The sequence below is a fragment of the Diceros bicornis genome, chromosome 7 (genome assembly GCF_020826845.1).
Source record: "Diceros bicornis minor isolate mBicDic1 chromosome 7, mDicBic1.mat.cur, whole genome shotgun sequence".
NCBI lineage: Eukaryota > Metazoa > Chordata > Mammalia > Perissodactyla > Rhinocerotidae > Diceros > Diceros bicornis.
In genome coordinates this window covers 34,941,852-34,962,579 of record NC_080746.1, presented here as the reverse complement: position 1 = coordinate 34,962,579, position 20,728 = coordinate 34,941,852, and the positions used below count along the sequence as shown (strand labels likewise).

The 20,728-nt window shown below is 34.2% G+C and overlaps 1 protein-coding gene across 3 annotated transcripts in view; it reads left to right on the top strand.

The window, feature by feature from the left end:
• CNTN5 (contactin 5) overlaps positions 1-20,728 on the top strand; it is an 812,742-nt gene that overhangs the window by 106,070 nt on the left and 685,944 nt on the right. For 2 of the 3 annotated variants that reach the window (XM_058545360.1, XM_058545361.1), the window contains one exon: positions 17,941-18,065. In XM_058545360.1, the coding sequence (XP_058401343.1) occupies positions 18,011-18,065 (55 nt within the window). In that variant the 5' untranslated portion in view covers positions 17,941-18,010. Of the gene's footprint in view, positions 1-434; positions 591-17,940; positions 18,066-20,728 lie in introns of all 3 variants that reach the window. The other variant, XM_058545362.1, reaches the window with a different exon arrangement.

The window sequence follows — 20,728 nt, the reverse complement described above, 5'->3', positions numbered from 1 at the left end:
AAGAAACACGTACAATTAAATATGCCCATAAAAATAATAGATACATTCCTATAATACTAGTCAATTTGTTGCACCATTAATATCATTCAGTGTGGCGGTTTTAAAAACGTATTGAAGCGATTCAAGTGGAAAATGGCTAAGAACAAAATTACCAGCATTTAAACCACCATAACTGTTTTAGAACAGTGAGTGCTGCTCTCAGTATCTGCGGCGATAGCTGTTTTGCTTTGCAGTCACATTGTCAAGTTAACTGTTTGCCTGTCTCATTGTACCCCTTGTTTCTAAGAACAATTAATCTTGTTCTAAAAGTATACAGGTTCAGAATAAAATTAATTTAACTTCAGATATTTATAATTGCAACCATAATTTGTAAAAGAAATATTAATGTGTCTAAATTTTCCTGATGCCAAAGGAGTGATTTATTTTGCTTTCAGAAATATACTGTTTGGCCAGTCTTCTTCTGGAGGAGGTAAATCTAGGTTAACCCGAAAGAATCCTTTTGGGATGTCTTGTGGGCCATGGGGGAGGCCACACACACTAGGGCACAGGCCGCCAGGCAGCAGACCTAACTGATACGATGTCGGGATGAGGTATGTAGCCAGTAATCACTCTCCTCCTTTCCTTTAATCCCAAGTTTCTGAATATAGTAAAGACGACCTCTTATATTTACTTTACTTCCAAAGCACCACCACATGCATAGTTTTATTTAATCCTGTCTACAACTTTATGAATAAGGTATTATAATGCCATTTTAGAGGTGAAAAACTGTCTCATGACTTGTCCAGCATCACAGTACCTACAGTAGAAGAGCATTAGGATATATACTAGTCTAATTCATAGATAACTTGAACTTCATTGCAGGGCTAGTCTAAATATCATAAATTCTGAATTGATAAATTTGAAATTAAGTTTTATCATGATGTTATAGTTCATTGCAAAGTGAAACACAATTTTATGTTGCTAATTAAGATGTAAATGTTATTATGAGACTGTTTATGACATAATTTTACTGTTAAACATCATCTGGCAAAATTAAAAGAACAATATTCTAAGGCTATAAATTTCTATTAATCTGAAACGTTACATTTGAAGTAGAGACCAAGTGTTTTCATTGTCTCCCTTGCAGCCCAACTTATGGTTGTATCATACATTGTTTTTGAGCTTTTGGCGTAAATCCTCTGTAAACATTACTGTTTATACCTAAAACTTAAGTTTAGAAACAGAAAGCTAGATCAGAATCCATAAACACTAATCAAATGCCTATTATATTATTAGCTCTTTTCATTTATCTCATTTCATTATCATAAAAATGTATCGAGTATTACCATTTATTAATTATAGAAGCTAAGTGTTAGAGTGGTTAAAAGTCTTGAACAATATTATACAACTAACTAGGCACCTAGCTGAGATTTATAACTTTGTCTATTTTCTCAAAATCTCTTGTTCTTTCTCTAATATTACAAACGCCTCCCATGCTATAATCATTTTACAGAAAGTAGTCAAAGCTTTATAAAAGCTTGTAGGAAATGTGTCAAATATAAAAGTTTGTACCATACATTTCTATCATTTTTTCTCACCTATGGCCTCACTATTGGAATCATTAATTAAGCTTATATAGTAGTTTGATCCAGTATTCTCATATTTGTAATATATCTTAAATCTTAGATGCTTTTCCTTTTGTAAAAGTGTTGAAGTAATTACACATAGTATATTCAAAGCTGAAGAATTTGCCTTGATTACAGATTCTTCATTCTCCCAATTCATCTGAGAAAAAGTGAGCCAGTCCCACAAGCGCTCTCCTCCTCAGCGTGCTTTGCCCTTGACTGAAGTGGCCTGTTTTGATGGATGCTAGGAAAAAAAAATTACATAGACAAGATGTCTGTAGAGTAAGAAGCTTCTGTATTGGGCAAATAAAGGAGTAAGCATAGCATACAGAAATGCCCAAGAACTAATGATGATTAAGCATGTGTAGAGTTGTCAAGACCCAAATAAAGAAAAAAAACTTCCCACAATGCATGTTTGACATTAGGATTTTTGTAACTGTTTGCTTTGTTGACAATTTAATGATAAATCCATCAAATGTGATCATTTATTGAGTGTTTAACTATGGCAGGCACTTTGCTGGGTGCCTGGGAAGAAAGTATAGACAAGATATGGCTTATATCTTCAAGATGTCCACAAGTTTAGATCAAGAGACAAATTCTTAGTTGCTAGACTACTGTAACATAGGCAAGCACAGGGATATAAACAAGGGGCTACAAAAGTACAACCAAGTGTTAGATTAATGTGGAGGTCAAGGAAAAAATTTTGAAGGATACGAGATTTGAAACATAGTGAAGAGGTCATCAGACTAAGGAGATCTAAAAGAAGTTTAGCTGTGGGAAGGAGCATGGACAAAGAAGAAGCATAGTAAGCTTGGAAAGGGGCAAGTAGTGCTCAATGGCTATAAGCAACATTAACGTAGGGGCTGTGTCCATCTTGCTCACTTTTAAATCAACACTGCCTAGCACAGAACCTTGGTATACAGATAGATGCTCAGATGCCCAATGAGGAATGAATGAAAATCTAGGGTGTATGGGGATATAAAAGGTAAGTCTGGAAAGACAAATTATAGCTGATTTGGAAGGATCTTGAAAAGCACATGAAGCAGCATGAATTTCATTCTGTAGCCCAAGGAGAGCCAGTAAATCTATTTTAAAAAGAAATATTTAGTTTTGTTTTTAAGCAAAAGCAATGCCTATTTATGTGTAGTACTATGTCAGGATCTCCCTACCTTCTTACACCTCTACCCCTCATCTGCTCACAGATGCTGCCTGATCTCCTTTGAAGATTCATGCCAATTCTGTGCTCTAAGAATAGCTCTGTCCCTAAACTGAAAGATTTAAGGACTACATGTTAACAATGAACTACTTACTGACTAAATTTTCTGACATGCACTACACGCATGCCTGCACGTTCCAGTAGCATGGAAGTTCCATTGCATTTTTTATATAATATTTATTATATTTTGTGCTATGAAATTTTCTATCTGCTAAAGCATGAGTTCCTTGAGGTACAGTTCATATCCTGTTTACATTTCTATCTTAGCACCTAGAACTGGTACATTGCTGATGATCAATAAATGTTTAGTAAAGAGTGAATTTGGACCTTCCAGAAATCAGACTCTTAGACTGAATTAGAAATGCAAAGGGGAGTTAACATCTGGAAAGACAAGTTGGAGATGGAGCACAATGCAGTAGGAAAGCTCGAACTACAATGCAGGTCTGACACCTGTGAAAAGAAAGAAGAAGCAGGATTGGGCAGGGAGATCCTCAGATCCTGATCAGATATGATGAAGCCTGGGTCAGGGTTTCTCATCATCAGCATTATTGAAATTTTGGGCTCGATAATTCTTTGTTGTGGAGGGATGTCCTATGAGTTTTATGATATTTACCAGCATCCCTGGCTTTTACCACTACATAACAGTAGCGTATTCCCAGTTGTGACAATGAAAAGTCACAATGTCCTTTGGGGGACAAAATTGCCTTTCATTGGGAACCAATGACCTTAGCCAACCCAACACGTAACTCCAGACCAAATATTTCCCATTAAAAGAGTCTCTCATTAGGTACAAATGGCCGGGCCCTTATTCCCGCATCATGTTCAGTCACTGGCTAAGAGCTTCCCAGGAGGCACATGGCCTCAGCTCAAACACTGAGGCAGATACTGAAGGTGCTAACATCTACAGGCTGTCAGCTAACTGCTCTCCTTGAAGTTGAACAGAAAATTCTTCCTTTATTGGAATTAAGAGCAGCATATCTCTATGGCTGCCGCATAAAAGCTACTAGGTTCCCCTTTGCAATTGATGGCCTCATGTGTGACATGTGTGATATGTCTTTTTTGGTCAGTCCTATTTAAACTTTTCCAGGACTTGAGATGTTTGTTCTATTATACATTCCAGGAATAGAATTCTTTCTGTCTGAAATTTCACCTGCAACTTTAACTAGTTCTCTTTCCTGAGTAATTGCAACCTTGGTTTGACTCTACCAAATCATATTTCTCACCATTTAAAAGTTGAAATATATAGTTCATAGACTTTTGAAATAAAGTACATCTTGCAATTGAACAATACCAAAGGAACAGCAAAATGTATTCTCCATTAGTATTATATAGTATATCCTATATTTAGGTCACTGCCCAATTTACAGTGGTCACCTATTTCTCATACTTTCTATTTTCACGGTATGATTCTGTAAAACAGTCAAGATATCTGTCAAGTGGGTCTTCCTGATGGATGGCCATGCTGACCATCACACCTTTTTGTACTCCTAATATCAAATTTGTTAAGCTCTAATTTTGCTGGAATTACATTTTTAATCTTGTATGACATTTCTTATGGACTGGGAGCATTTTAAAAATTCTATAAGCCGGCCGACCCCATGGCTTAGCGGTTAAGTGCGCGCGCTCCACTACTGGCAGCCCAGGTTCGGATCCCGGGCGTGCACCGACGCACCACTTCTCCGGCCATGCTGAGGCTGCGTCCCACATACAGCAACTAGAAGGATGTGCAACTATGACATACAACTATCTACTGGGGCTTTGGGGAGAAAAAGGGAAAAAAAAGGAAGAGAATTGGCAATAGATGTTAGCTCAGCGCCGGTCTTCCTCGGCAAAAAGAGGAGGATTAGCATGGATGTTAGCTCAGGGCTGATCTTCCTCAAACACACACACACAAAAAAATCCTATAAGCCAATCACAGAGGTCTAAAAATATCAGTGCACAATGAACTTATATAAACAATATATATTTATTCAATGTTGCTTTTCTGAATATAATATAAAATAAATGGAGATCATCAGCTATTAAAATGTGTATATTTAAACACATAAATTAAATGTGCTATTTATACAATGTAGACTTATTGCTGCAGATTATGTAGATACTATGCTGAGAATATAATAAAATTGTTATCTGCTCGTGGAGATGGGTTGGGGATTGGAAAAATCTATAGCTTACTTTTTAAGTATCAGAAAGAGTTGCAAATTTATGGATAATATCAAGAAACTTGGATTCATAAAACACATATCTAATCTAACTTTAAAGAATGATGTATTTCAGATATTGCTTTTTAAGAAGCAGAGTTTGCATAAGGAGAGAAGAGTGAAATTGGCACAAATCAATTAGGTCCAATGAACATACATTCAGTTCACACAACATATTTAGAGTGAATGACACATTACAATGAATATAAGAAAAGTTACTATTTGATGACTATTGTATTAGCCAGTGTTCTTCAAAGAAACAGAACCAATACGAGATGTATGTATATATATAGAGAGAGAGAGAGACAGACAGACAGACAGGAAGACAGAGACAAAGAGAGACAGAATAAGGAATTGGCTCAAATAATTATGGAGGCTAAGAAATCCCAAAGCCATTTATACAAAACAAAATGAAATACTTATAAATCTAACAAAACATATCATGAATGGTATGCTGAAAATTACAAAATATGATGAAAGATATTAAAGAAGAAATCAAAGAAAATGTAAATAAGAGAGAGATAACTTCATTGACAGGAAGAATCAACATGGTGAAAATGTCAATTCTCCCCAAACCGATCTGTGAGTCTAACATAATTCCTATCACAATCCCCACAAATTTCTTGTAGACAGAAAAGCTTGCTCCATAATTTATATGGAAAGTCACAGGAGCTAGAATAGCTAAAACAAATTTGAAAAGAATAAAGTGGGCATAATCACTCTTCCTAATGTTAGCGTTTAATATATAGCTACACTAATCAAGACAGTATGGCAGAGGGATAGGCACATAGGTCAGTGGAAGAGAAATAGAATATTGAAATAGACTTACAAAAATATGCCAAACTGTTTTTTGGAAAAGGTGCAAAAGCAATTCAATGAAGAAGGATAACCTTTTCAACAAATGGTGCTGGCACAATTGGACATCCTTTGGGACTTAGGATTAGGGGAAGAATTCTTAGAGTTGACACTAAAAGCACAATCCACAAAAGGAACAATTAATAAATTGAAGCTAATCAACATGGTTTTGGTTTGTAAAAGACTCTGTTAAGAGGATGAAAAGACAAGCTATGGGCTAGGAGAAATATTTGTAAACAACATATCTGACAAAAGACCTGTATCTAGCATATATAAAGAACTTTTAAAATTCAAAAGTAAAAATATAAACAACCTAGTCAGAAAATGAGTAAAAGACACAGACATTTCACTGAAGAGGATATATAGATGGAAAATAAGCACATAAAAAGTTGTTCAACATCATTACCCATTAAAGAAATGCAAATTCCTTATGAGATATCACTATACATCAATGAGAATGGCTAAAATGAAAAATAATGCTAAAACCAAAAGTTGGTAAGGATGCAGAGAAATGGATCACTCAGCATTTCTGTTGAGATTTTAAAATGGTATGACCATTCTAGAAAATTAGTTTGGTAGCTTTTTGAAAAAACTAAAAATGGATTTAACAGATGACCCAGCAGTTGCACTCCTGCTCACTTCTCCCAGAGAAATTAAAAAGCTATGCTCATTTACAAACATGTACAAAAATGTTAATGGTTGTTTTATTTACAATATCCCAAAACTGGAGAAAACTCAAATGTTCATCAATGGATGAATGGTTAAGCAAATTATGATAAATCCATACCATGGGTTGCAACTCAACGACGAAAAAGAGTATGTGCAACAACTTAGGTGAACCTCAAGGGAAGTATGCTGAGTGTTAAGCCAATCTCAAATGTTTATCCTGCTCCATGATTCTATTTATATAACATTCTTGAAATAATGTAATTATACAGATGGAAAACAGATTAGCGATTTCTGGGGATTAGGCTTCAGAGAGAGGGAGGTAGGCTATAAAGAGAGGCATGAGGAAGACTTGTGGTGATGAAACAGTCCTGCATCTTGATTGGGGTAGTAGTTACATGTACAAATTTACATGTAGGATAACATTGCATAGAACTACACACATGCACACACACACACACACACACACGAGTGCATGTAAAGTGATGAAATCTGAATAAGCTCTGTAGATTGTACCAATACTGAGGTCATGGTTTTTATACAGTTCTATAGTTATTTAAGATGCCAGCACTGGAGGAGGAGAGGTAAAAGTTGCTCAGGACTTTTCTGTGCTTTTTTTTTTTGCAATTACCTGTGAATCTATAATTATTTCAAAACAAAAAGAGTATAAAAATCAGCTATAATATATGATCTGCTACTTACTTTAGATTATGAAATCAAACAATCTGCTTAATTTTTCCCTTCCCTAATTTCTTGACTTCATGTGTATGAAAAATCAGTTTAAGGATGTTTTCCTCTAACAGTAAAGTGCTATCTTGTTGGCTAGTTGAAATGTAAAAAGATGCAAATTATTATTAGCCTTAAATGTGAAACATATCTTGATTTAGTGCATTTTAAGAATTTGGAATAGCCTAGAGTAGCTATAAATGTCATAAATGCTAAGCCTAGCAACTTAATGCTATATGAAAGTGACTATTACGTGACTTGATCTTACGCTTTCCAATTCTCTCAGTTGCCAGACTAAGATAAGCCATTTTTACTCATTTGAGAGAAACTGAAATGATACCAGATCCTTGGGATCCCTATCAGATAGAGTGCTGTCCTGGATGGCTTCTGAATCTCTCGTCTTGACAGGTTCTCAGCACTTGTAAAAATTCTCACCTGAATTATTTGGTGGTGAGGAGTACAATTAGTTGAAGTACATCTTGTCTTTTATAACTTGGCTATATTTGCGACTCGGTGAACTGTTTTGAATGCTTGATTCTGAAATAAGAAACTGAAAATTAAGAGTTTTCGAAGCCATTTAACTGATTAAGGGAAACAACGTGGGGAAACTACTAGTGCTCGTTTTAGGTTTTTAGACTTTTTACCTGTGAGGCTTCAAAGGATTTAACGAAACCAGGTAACTTGTCACTGTGAGTGAGGAAAGGCTGTTTCCGCCATGACACAGATTGAACAAGCTAAGACAGAGAGAGGCAGTTTATCAGGGACTTGGCTTTGCCCAGAATTTAGGTATCCTCACTTTCCTTACTAGTCCCTATTGACTTGCTCAAATTGCCTCCCAGTGTTTACTGTGTGAAAAGAAAAAAAAATCCATAGTATTCATTTAGATTAAAGTTTGAGGTAAAAAACATCCACTGCACATCCCTGTCATATCTCTTTTTCATTCATTGCGATTTCTTTATAACTCCTTTGTCAACAATATAGAAGACCACACTTACAGATTCTTGTCATATTGCTAGTAAAATTCCACCAGGGGAGCTGCCTAATATTTTATAACAATACTATATATTTATATAGGATGTGGTCCCACGTTTTTGTTTGTCTTCTTTAGTTTTTTGTCTTTTATCAGCCCTATTCTCCTTGTCTTTAGAGAATATGAATATTTCAAGCAAAAGGGTTTAATATGGAAAATGATTCCTGAGGGGATTGCTATTAGCTGTTTTGAACATTGCCTTGAAATTATCTACAATTCCCGGTTTAACCATGTGCCTATAACAAGACATTGTTTAAATGCATTTTAGCCCTATGGTATCAACTGCCAGATGAAAATAACGATTCAAAATGCCAATTTTCTGAGGAGATATAGGTTAAATTTTAAGTAAATCATTAAAAATCCAATTGAACCAAGACAAAGTCAGCACAATTACTCCAATTTAAATGTCTTCAAAAGATCCTTGTTTCCGTATTTAAATAAATTGAAAGAAAATGAAATTCTAGGATGAATATGGGTTCCATCTCTCTTGCTAGAGACCAGGTCTCTAAAATCTTATTCCTATCACGTTATCATACAAAGGAAATCTTCAGACTCAAGATCCTTTGGGTTTCCCCAATGTCTTCTTGCATTGTTCTACCTGTCAAGCCATCAGACCTCCCTCTCAGAGACTAACTTGAATTCTTCAGAAAGCAAATTTATACTCATCTTAAATCTTTACCACCTCCTGCTGTTTGGTAATGAAGAGTATACACACCTGAAATTATACATTTAAAACTCTTTCACACAGAACTTAGTTAACTTACTTGCACATGTGGAACCCAGGTCTCCTTTTTCATTATTCACACATTTTTCCCTTTACTGAGACCCTCTTATTCCAAGAAGCCAGGCTTCAAGTCATGTTATTCCACTCTTTTCAGAAGAACCTCTCCTAAAATATATACAAATGAGTCTCTTAAATTCTCCAGCAACTCTGAATTTAGAATACATTTTCTCATCAGTAGAAAATGGACCAGGTAACTTGCAGATATTATTGTGCTCTCTAGACCAGGAATCAAGAGACAGGAGAGTTAATCCCGATGCTGACTTTGAATTATGTGAGGCAGTGGTCAAGTCCCATCACTTTCACATCTGTTTGTCCAGTCTGTAAAAATGGAGTGTCATTTGTTCCTGTGTACTTTATACGGTAAAATTAGATATTATTGGAAAGTATTTTAAAACTTTAGAAATTGAGTTATGTGATAGGAATAGTTTATTTTTATTATGATAATGTTTATAATAAAATGCAAACTCCTTCCTCTGGCCTATGAATGCTTTAAGATCAGGCCCTTTGCAACTCACAGACTCGATTTTCTACTGCTCCCTCCTGGGCGTTAGCTTCCAGCCATGCTGGCCTTCTCTCTGCAGCTTGAATGTCCCAAATCCATTCTTGAATTAAGACTTTTGCACTTGCCCTTAATTAAGCAACTTAATAATTTCTTTTGTTCCTTCCACAAGTAAATATTTTGAAATAAGGAATTTTATGCTGATGACTGTGAGTGTGAGTATTTCCTGGAAGATATACAGCAGAAATTAGGTTTGCAAATGAAAAATTATTTCAGTTAGCTGGGTTCCAAAATGTCTGAAGTGGAGTAGTAGAAGATTAGACAAGATGTGTAGTTTGAATCAAACTGTGGAAAGCCTCTAATATTAGATTTAAAAATTTAAGTTTTTGTTTTATAGGACATGTGGAAAGTTGTGTATGTGCTAAATTCTGTGTAAAAGAGTTTTAAATGTATAATTTCTCCTCATTATCAAAGAGCGGGAGATGCTAAATTTTACAATGAATATAGATTTGTTTTCTGACAATTTCTATTTTTTCAGTGGTTAACTTAGAAGATTCAATATAGATACTTTGTAAAAATCTGAAGTTTATGTCTTCCTTTTTTTTCTGGATATACATAGACTGTTGAACTATTTAACTTCAGTCACTTCTCTCCTGATTTATATGCTACTATTTTCATGAATTTTAATTTGACAGTTGCCTTACCTTTTAGCCCACAGGACAATCATGTCTTGTGGGGTAAAAGGAAAAAAAAAAATTGTTGTTTCATTGAGATGATATTTTCTTAAATTTATCCTCATACTGTATTTTTTATCACTCTTTTTTAAGGCAGTATAATGTGTTGTTTAAAGTCGTGGACTCTGCACCCAGACTGCCTAGATTTAAATCTCAAGTTTACTCAATTGCTGTGCAGTCTTAGAAAATTTACTTAACCTCTTTATACCTCAGATTTCTTATCTTTAAAATGAGAATAATAGATTTATCTCATAGAATTCTGTGTGTTAAATGAGTTCCCATAGGTAAAGCTCTTAGTTCCTGGCATGTAGTAAACGTTAGATGAATTAATTTCTGTTGTGTTCTCTTTATTCATTTCAGAGCTTCCCTCTGCAGTTACTTTTTTCCTTCTATCTGATGAATGTCATTTATCATTTTTCTCACTCAAGATTTATTTTTGATAAACTCAGTTTTTTTTCCAACTTTATTAAGATATAATTGACCTCTCAGTTTTTGACTGAGTGGAAAGAGTTTTATTTAACTCTTGTCCTTTAAAGAAATTCTCACTATTTTTAGAATTATAGATTGACAGTTATTTCTTAACCGGCACATTATTCCAATCTTTTTGGATTCCATTACTGCTATCATTAAGTCAACTGAGAGTCTGATTTTTCTATTTTTATAATTAATGCCTCTTTTTCTCTCCGGCTATTCTTTTGTCTTTGGTGTTCAGCATTTTCACTATGATTTGCCTAGGTCTTCATTCTTCTTGGGTTTTTCTGGTCTTCCTAAATCTTAAAATTGGGAAATTTCATCAGTTCTGGAAAATTTTAGCAATTATCTGTCTCTTCACATATTGCTTGAACCCATTCTCTTTCTGCTTATGGAAATCTGATTAGACATATAAGACGGTCTTACTATAACCCCCGTTCTGTTTACCTTCCTTTCATATTTTTATCTATTTGCCTTCTTGAGCTGCGTTCTAAATAATTTCTTCATCTCTGTTTCTTTTTCTCACAATGCCAATTCCTTTATGTTTAAGAAGAGATCAAATATATTTGTTTTATAACCTATGTCTGAAAAGTCAACTATCTGAAGTCTTTGCAAGTCTGATTATGACTTTTATTGTTTCTGTTTACCCTTACTCCTAGGGCTTTGTTTTCTGTATATTTTGTGAATATTGACTACGAATTTTTCACTATGAGATTTTCTTTTTTCTCTCCATCCGGTCTCATGTTTAAGACTGAATAATTTCTTTTACTAATCTCTGGGTAGATCATCACTCTGAAAAGATATTTCTAGTTCACCCACCCTACCTATGATTTGAAGCCCTTTGGGATCCTAAGTATATGGAGTGTCCTATTTGAACACCCCCTCACATCGGCCCTAGGCTTTGGTCTTGGTCCCACTCTCTCAGAGAAGCCGTGAACATCAGCTGGGAATTTATTAGGATTTGGTAAATGGCCTAAATAGTTTATTGAGGCATTTAAAAATAGTTTATGCTGTATTTTGTATTATCTTAAGAAGGAAGTTTTCTCATGTGTCTAGTTCCCAAATTACCAGAAAGGGAAATCTTCTGTCACCTGGCCATGGAATGGTACTCAGGATCCCAACACAACACAAATCACGTCAGAATTTACATGGAGGCTGGTGGTAGGTGCAGTGAGCTATGTGTGGTTCTGTCTTCACACTTTCCTAAGTCAATCACCAGGTAATGGGAATCGTGGAATATTTCTGGCACCAGATTCCTAGAGTTGATATCTTTTGTTCTGGTTCCCATCTCCATTAAGTGCACTATGTGGTTTTAAATAATTTTGAGCCATGTTTTTCTCTACTCTTGTGTTTTAAATATAATTACAAAGTTGACTAGAAGTCTTAGAAGACTAGTGCTGCTCTTTCTTAAATCTTTGCTTTTCCGTTTTCCAGAAGGGCAGGTTCTGTTGAGGTCAAAAGAAGTTCTTAGGGTAAAATTGATGAGAAAAATAGGCCAGAACTATGCTTACATACACACTGTAGAAAACCATGTTAAAGAATATCTCCAAAATATGTAAATACTATGAGCTCAACTTTCCATCTACAACCTATAGTACTTTGTCCAGGACACAAAAGTGTAATTTATTTTCTTGTGATTCATGATATTCACAATGTCATAACTCACTCTAGTTATGTTTGAAAGCAAGAATTCTGTCTCTCCACTTCCTGACCCTGCTGCTTGGTCCTTAAGGGGATACATAGTAGAAAACATAACAAGACAAACACACATTCTTTTTTGTGTGTACTTGATCTTCTGTTGCATTTTATTATCTATTGTTTTGTCCAGGTGCATTGGGTTAGAAAACTTTGGGGATATCTAGAGTACAACTCCCTACAAAGGCTTATTGTACGTTCCTTTTCTGTGAGCCCAGTCCTGGCCATTCTTAGCTCTTGACAGGTATCTTCCAAGCAAAAGTGCCACTAGTTCCAGTCTTAGCAAAGAGTCATGGTTGAGATGGAGAATAAGGCACACAGAAAAAGAGATATTTGATCATTTTACTACTTTCACCTCCAAGTCCCTCGTATGGTAGCCCTGTCACATGCTAATCAGAGTAGAAACACTTACTCAACCTCCACTGTTCTAATTTGCCAAGTAACTAACATCCTTTATTATCTATATAAATAAAAATAATTCAGAACAAGTTAGATGCTGATGGTTAAGTAGGCTCATCTCTTGTTTACTCACTGCCGCTATGTAAGTTGCATACCTACCAAGATTCAGTTGTATTTGTGCCATCTGTGTAAGTTATACATGTTGACATAATTAGGTAATTCAAGTAAACATTATGCAGATCAAGGACATATGAGTGCACCAAGAGTGAGAGCATTTGGCTCTATGAAAAAACAAACAAACAAAAAACCAAAAGCTAATAGTCTTGGACAAACTCAGTAAAATGAGTGGATTAGGAAATGCTACAATATTATGTGTGTGAGACAACTGTGCGAAAATAATGAAAACCTTCTAGGATGCTGTTATCAGACTGCTTCACATGTTCTTACACCACTTTAAAGAAATTAAAAATTGTATGTGATACATGAGAAGCAGGATTTATGTAGTAAATATGCATATGATGTTGCGATAAAGGAAAGGATTTTCCACCAGAATATTGATAATCAGAAAAAAAGATCTCATTCCTGTATAATGATATTGGCCAAAGAATATACAGTTAAATTGCATTGGTTAGTTGACAACATTTAATGTATGTATGATTTTTAAAATGATTTTTATTAACTCAGCACCAGTCCCAATTGTTTTAGATAAGCGGGCTTCTAGAGACTTTTGTAGAGATTGCTCTGGAGTTCTGTAAGTAGTGATACAGCTTAAAGGCCAATATTATTCTTAGCCTAGTTCTGCCTTTTATTAGCTGTGTGTTCTTGGGCAAGTTATCTTCATCAATAAGAGATGTCAAACTCATTAATAGAGGTTGTGTAGGTAACGTGCATGACACAATGCCTGGCACATAGAATTTCATAAATGGTAGCTGGTGCTAGTATTATGGAAATTTAAGGGGTAGTGATTTTTTTATCTTTTTATATTATCTCGTGCCAAATAATTTACCTACCATAGACTCCAGTTTCTTTGATAATTATTGTTCAAAAATATTGATTGAATACCTACTAAAATCAGGCAAGTACTGTTCTAGATGCTGGGTCTACAAAGATGAGCAAGACAAAAATTCTTGCTTTCATCCTAGTAGGAGAAAAAGATAATTAAAAAATAAATAAATAAATAGCATGACATCAAGCACTGATAATTGCTAAGAAGAAAAATAAGGCAGGGACAATGTAAGGTAAACCAGTGACAGGGCTGACAGGAAATGGGGCTTGCTACTTTTCTTTTTTTTATTTGGTGAGAGGATTAGCCCTTAGCCAACATCTGTTGCCAATCTTCCTCTTTTTGCTTGAGGAAGATTGTCCCTGAGCTAGCACTTGTGTCAGTCTTCCTCTATTTTGTATGTGGGTCACTACCACAGCATGGTTTGATCAGTGCTCTAGGTCCACGCCCTGATCTGAACCCACAAACCCCAGGCCGCCGAAGCAGGGCGCACTGAACTCAACCACTACCCCACTGGGCTAGCCCTGTGGGGGCATGCTCTTTTATGGAGAGTGATCAAAAAAGGCCTAAGGAGCAGAGTCTTCAATGTTTTAAAACTATACCATCTGGAAAGAACTAATGACGGATGAGTCCAGGCAAAGGAAACAATGAGTACTTGGCATATTTGAGGAGCAGCAAGAAAGTCAGTGTGGTGAGAATGGAATCTAGAGTGCTAGAAGATGAAATCAGAAGGTTAGGCAGGGACCCGATCATATATGGTCTTGTAGACTATAGAAGGAAATTGGATTTTATTTTAAGAATAAACCACTGAAAACAAGGAAATGATGTAGCCTGATTTATGTTTTAAAATACAATTCTGATTGCTGTGTGAATAACCTACAGAGGGCCAAACTGTAGGAAGTCCTTGCTATAGAACTGAAGAGAGACCAGCAAGCAATAGTAGAAGTCTCTCTGTCTCTCTGTCAATCTCGCTACCTTTACACACTGACATACACACATCATTAACAAGGAAGTTTCCTATATGCATCTTGAAGAAGAAAAACTAACTTGTATTCAGATGGCAACATACTATCACTTGATTTTTTTATGTAACATATGTTTAGCAATCCAATTTCAGACTCCAATTAAGGCGTGATGCTTTTAAGTACCATCTATGCAATCAACTGCATTTATTATTTATAACTTATGACTCAATTCTAACACAAAGATGTACTTATTTTACTTTACTTGCAAATATTTTCAATAATTCAGGAAAAAACTACAAAGTGATATGATGTTATTTGAAACATTTTTCTCTGAATATCAGAGGTGATAACAGGTGATAATAAGTATATATTCTAAGCATTGAAATAAGCTTTTTTTAAAATATGCGTTTTTTTAATGTATCTTATTAGTGGTTTCCAAATTAGTATTTACGGCTTTTTAATCTCTTGATGCATGAGTTTAATGTACAAGTGTCAGTCTCCATTAAGGTATTTCTAAAAATATGTCCTGATATGCATTAACAAAATTTATTAACTGATTATAATCTGGCATGTAGTAGGAACTTAATATATGTCTGATTAATTGCATTACTTTATTACTTTGATACAGGGATTTTATTAGTCATGGAATAATTTTGTTTTCAAGAGAGGCATATAAAAAAGTTTACATATTTCAGAATCCTAAAGATTATTTCATTTACTTTTTACTTGAGAGAGAGAACGAGAAGGAAGAAGGAAAGTAAAAAGGAAGGATGTAATTTAGATATCTTAAAAAGAATGGCTTTTGAAGAATTATTATTTTTTGTGTTTAAACTCCAAGGACCAAGCATTGATGCTTGCAAATGAACACACATACACACACACACACATGCACGTTTCTTCTTTTTATTTGGAGAGATTTTAACATAAGATAGAATTCTTTTAGTAATAAAATTCAATGTACTATTTAGATTTGAGAATGGAAAAAATGTGCCTGGAATACATATATAAGGATTATTTCATAATGGCATGTTGAAAACATGAATACTGAGCATAAATATCATCTTATCAGAAATACCTTCCATGAACCCCTGCTAAAGGACCTCTTTATGTCCTCTGATCACTCATTGTCCCTTTACTCGGTGAATTTCTTCATAATATGTATCACTCTCTGACATTGTCTTATTTATCGATGTTTTCATGGTTAATCTCCCTCAAAAGTAAGATAATTGTCTAAGACCAATGTCTTCTTGAAATTCTACTGAAGATCCTTCTCTACTATTCCTGACTCCAGCCATCCTTATGAATCAATTCCCCTTTTGGTAGCTCTATATTTATATTATACTTAGAGTATTCTGCTTATTTATCTCATAGTCTATGGTTAACCTCTGTGTATATGTGCATGTGCATGCATGCACGTGTGTTTTCTCTTTGACATTCCCAGTGTACAGCACATAAGTGCTCTGATACCGTTTGCATTTGTTGATGATGAATGTTGAAGACAACAGAGAACGTTGTAAATAGAGAAGGGAAATACCCCTTTTGGGGGCATAGAGTGAGCAGAAGCTCATCAAAACAAGCTAAGCAAAACTATATTAACATCTCAGAACTCAAAATCTGAGAAAGCCCAATTTTATCATGATTTGAACATTCACTAATTTGAATATTCAGTTCCTGTGAATTATAATTGTAGTTCCGGCAACTTTAAGTCTCTCTAATTTTTATGTGTGAAGGGCTGATATTCTTCTCTTCCTTTCTGGTAAAAGCAGTGTATAAATAATAAAAATGTTTTAAACTGTAAAAATTAGTGATTTAAGGTCATTTTTTGTGCTTCAAATTGTATTTATTTCTGATATTTACTTGGAAGAAAAAAAGATGATGAAAGTGTCTTTTTTGAAGGAGGAGGCTATAAATCAACCATTATTAACTCTTATTAACTTTCTTCCCCATTGGTGATTCCTAACGATGTAATTAAAATTGATAACCAAGGCTTAGGTTTAAAAACATAAATAAAATGGAACTAACATTATTCAGGTAGAAGACTTGCTACCAAGAGATTTCCCTCTTTGGGTATGACTGTTAAATTATGACCCAGCTAAGGGGAAAAGTCCTTGTCTATACTTTTAAGATGCTTCTTAAAAAAACAAAGACAACCTGAACAGCTAAGTCTATAGGGAAGAACCAGTTGCCAAGAAGCAATTGTTATTTAAAAATCATTAACAGAGTGTACAATTATTTTTCAACTTAATTGCTTTTGGCCAAGAAGGATACCACTAACTGACACTTGAAAACTGAGAAGTTACTTGTCTATTGTAGCAATTTCTAATGCACATTTGTCAAGTTCCTGCAGGAAGTTTCACGCTAGAATTTTATATTTTTTTATGTTTATTGTGTCTTTCATGAAAAATAAAAGAAGCAAAGCATATTAATGTGCTATTCTGGTTATTGTTATAAAAATGGCATTAGACAAAAAACGTTAAATATTCATGAAAATCCTTATTTCCCTTAGGTTCTGGCTAGCAAAAGATGCTGAGAGAAATAACTCACCAAAGAAAGGAACTATGACACAGTACAGATAATCATAGGAGTTATAAACAAAGGCAGTTGACATTAATAATTAAATGGGAAAAATTCCCTGTGGAGGTTTAGATGAGCTATAGGCACAATGTGTAAAGTCACTTGGCTAACTGATCATTAGTTATGTTCTAGACCAGAATGTATATTAATGTAACTGGTTCCTCTACCCTGTTTTTCTAGTCTAATAATTTGTCTAATGTAATAAATATAGCTATTTTACATTCCCTGTGAGGAAAAATCATCCCCATTAGAACCTGATGTTTTTATTATCTGTAAAGGAGTATTCAATATAAATAAATATGATAGGGAAAGTTTATCAGATCTCTGAAGTTTTTGTGTTGTGCATTAAATGAATTCTAATGGAAATTTTATTATTGTTGTCAATATCTAAGTATATATCAATCTGACCTTTGCACTAGAGTTATTTATCATTTTATTATGAGATTTTTGAGTTGGCTTCTGTTTGTTTGCTTTTTTGTTTATTTTCTCTTTTTGAAAACTTTTATTTATCTCAACAGGGCATTATTTAATGAAGAAACGTCAGAACTGCTAAACACACGGGGACACAGGAGATCCTAGTGACCAAGGATGGCTTCCTCTTGGAAATTAGTTCTGTTTCTGTCAGTCTCTGGGTGTCTTTCAGGTAAAAATCCTGCCTTAAATATCCAATAACAATAATATGTAAAGGTCTCATTACAAAATATCCTCAGGTATTCATTTAAATTTATATCAGTATTCATACTTTTCAACAAAAGGAAGAGAAAACAACCATTAAACCTCTGCTAGCATGGCAAAAAGTCATATACAATTCAGTATAAAAAAGTATTTAGAAAAATGCTATATAAGTGTTAATAAAATGAGTATCCACCCCACCTCATTGACTTTCATTTACAATCTAAACCATTGTTAATCCTCAGAAGATTTGGTAATATATATACTTATCAATTATAGCAGGTAATTATAAAAATGTCTCATTACAATTCTAAATTTCCCCATATAAAAGCAGAATCATGCTGGCTTTATTATACACACAAACACGCACAAAATCACTTAAAAGCAACTTTAACACAATATATGTTCTTGGTTGTCTCAGCTTCTCTGATTTTGTTTTGATCAATTCTATTATTCTATACCGTGAATCTAAAATGCCATCTTTTAATCTGCAAAAGTAGTTTATGTTGTTTGGAGTAATATTAGCATAACGCTAAAAATTAATATGCCAGAAGCTTTTTTGTTTTAATTTAAGAATGTCTAGAAATTAAATTGTGGAGAGGATTTAGATGCTTACATATGTAACATTTACAGCTTGATTAGATTTAACTCAGTGGCTATATTGTATTATTAAGTGCTGTCTGTGTGACTTCAACTATGTATGATGGACAAGTCCTCTTTAAAACCAAAGAAGGAATACTCAGCTTAGATTGTGCTCAAAAACTTTGTTTGAAATTGAAAGGACTGTCTTCATATAGAGACAAATTTAGTATTTTGGTAATATAAAGGAATGCTATATGTTTAAATGTAATAACCATAACGTATTTACGTGCATCTAAATTCTTTTAAAAGATACATAAAAGCCTCTTCTTTGTTGAGATACCAGTAATTAACTTCAAAAGCAACAAAACAAACAATTATTAGTTAGTTATTATTATTATGTGTTGACCACAAGTGCTTACAGAAAAAACAGGTTTAAGAAGTGACATGTAAGGTATGAGACCTCCATAAAATGTTGGTAGAGACATCTCTGAAAACATGATAAAGTAGGTGAATAGTTTCAGAGACATGTAAAGTTAAACAAAAACCCTGGTCCGCCAATATTATGGTTACTTAAAAAAAGAAATAAAGAGTCTTCAAATGTTAGGTTCTTTCTGCGCAGTACTACCATCCTCCCTGCTGATCTAGTCTACTGCTCTTTGACCTTCTCAGTGTCATTCTCCTCTTGAACTCATAGGCTAACTGGAGAGAATGGAAGTTGGCTTGCAAGGTGAAATAAAGTGTGCCCAGTTAAGTTTGAATTCCAAATAAACAGTAAATAATTGTTTTGGTTCTATGATGTTTCATGCACTATTTTATTTTGTTTTATCTAAAATTTAAATTAAACTGGTTTTTATTTATTAATAAATAATGTTTTTATTTATTAATCTGACAATGCTAGGTGGAGGGAGAGTGGTAGTCTGTAACATCACTCCAAAGTTTTATTTTCTTGTACTGGCCAACACTATCCTCTCAAATAAACAGACATTTCAAAGGAGAGATTATACTGTGGTTGTGGGAAGATGAAAACACTCAGCCTGAGGTGGGTGGGGTCAATGATCATTAGATTTCCAGATCATAAGGGAATCAAGATGCTGTTTTTTCCATGGAGTAAAAGGAAACGTTGAAAGATATAAATAATGAGGCTGAATTTGGAGATAAGATGCTGTTCAAATCACTACATAATGATGTTTCAGTCAGTGACAGACCACATGTACGACAGTGGTCCCATAAGATTAGTACCATATAGCCTAGGTATGCAGTAGACTCTACTATCTAGGTTTGTGTAAGTACACTCTATAATGTTCGCACAACGATGAAATCAACTAAGGATGCATTTCTCAGAAGTATCCCTGTTGTTAAGCAACACATAACTGTATTATAGACAAAGCCAAAAAAAAGTTGAAAACAAAAAACATTTCTAATTTTCACATGGAATTTATTTTTAATCTTCTGCGCTTAATATGAAGCACGTATATGTTATTTTATAAAACAGATTAATTTCTTCTCTGCTGTAGATATCTGTTTAAAATAAAATTGATTAGATATTTGCAAGGATCAGTTATGAAGAATAATTATATTCAAAAACCTTCACTCACCTTCACCTTCTTATTTTAACAAATTATGCTGGAGGTACAGCCCCTGTTCTATTCTTATTACTTGGTAATACTAATTAATACTTACAATATTTACTTATTAATACAATATTTACTTGACTATTCTATTATTTGGTATTTTGTCCTTTGGTTTTCTCTAGTTATTGCCTTTATTCGTCTATGAGTATAACATTATAGAACCTATTTGGCACAGTGAGTTGATTAGTGTTACAGAAAATGAGGGTAATTAAGCTATAGATCATGAGCACATTTTATGTTGTTGCTGCTGTTTGAACCAGCAAAACTGATTGAAGAAATGAGAGAAGACCCAGACTGTATTCCCTGTTTGTTTTGTTTATTCATTTTTTAATGGATGGATTATCTTGGTGTGTTTAGGAAATATAGAAGAACTCTTACACGACACTAAATTTAAATACTGGCTATTGAGAGCAATGGAAGG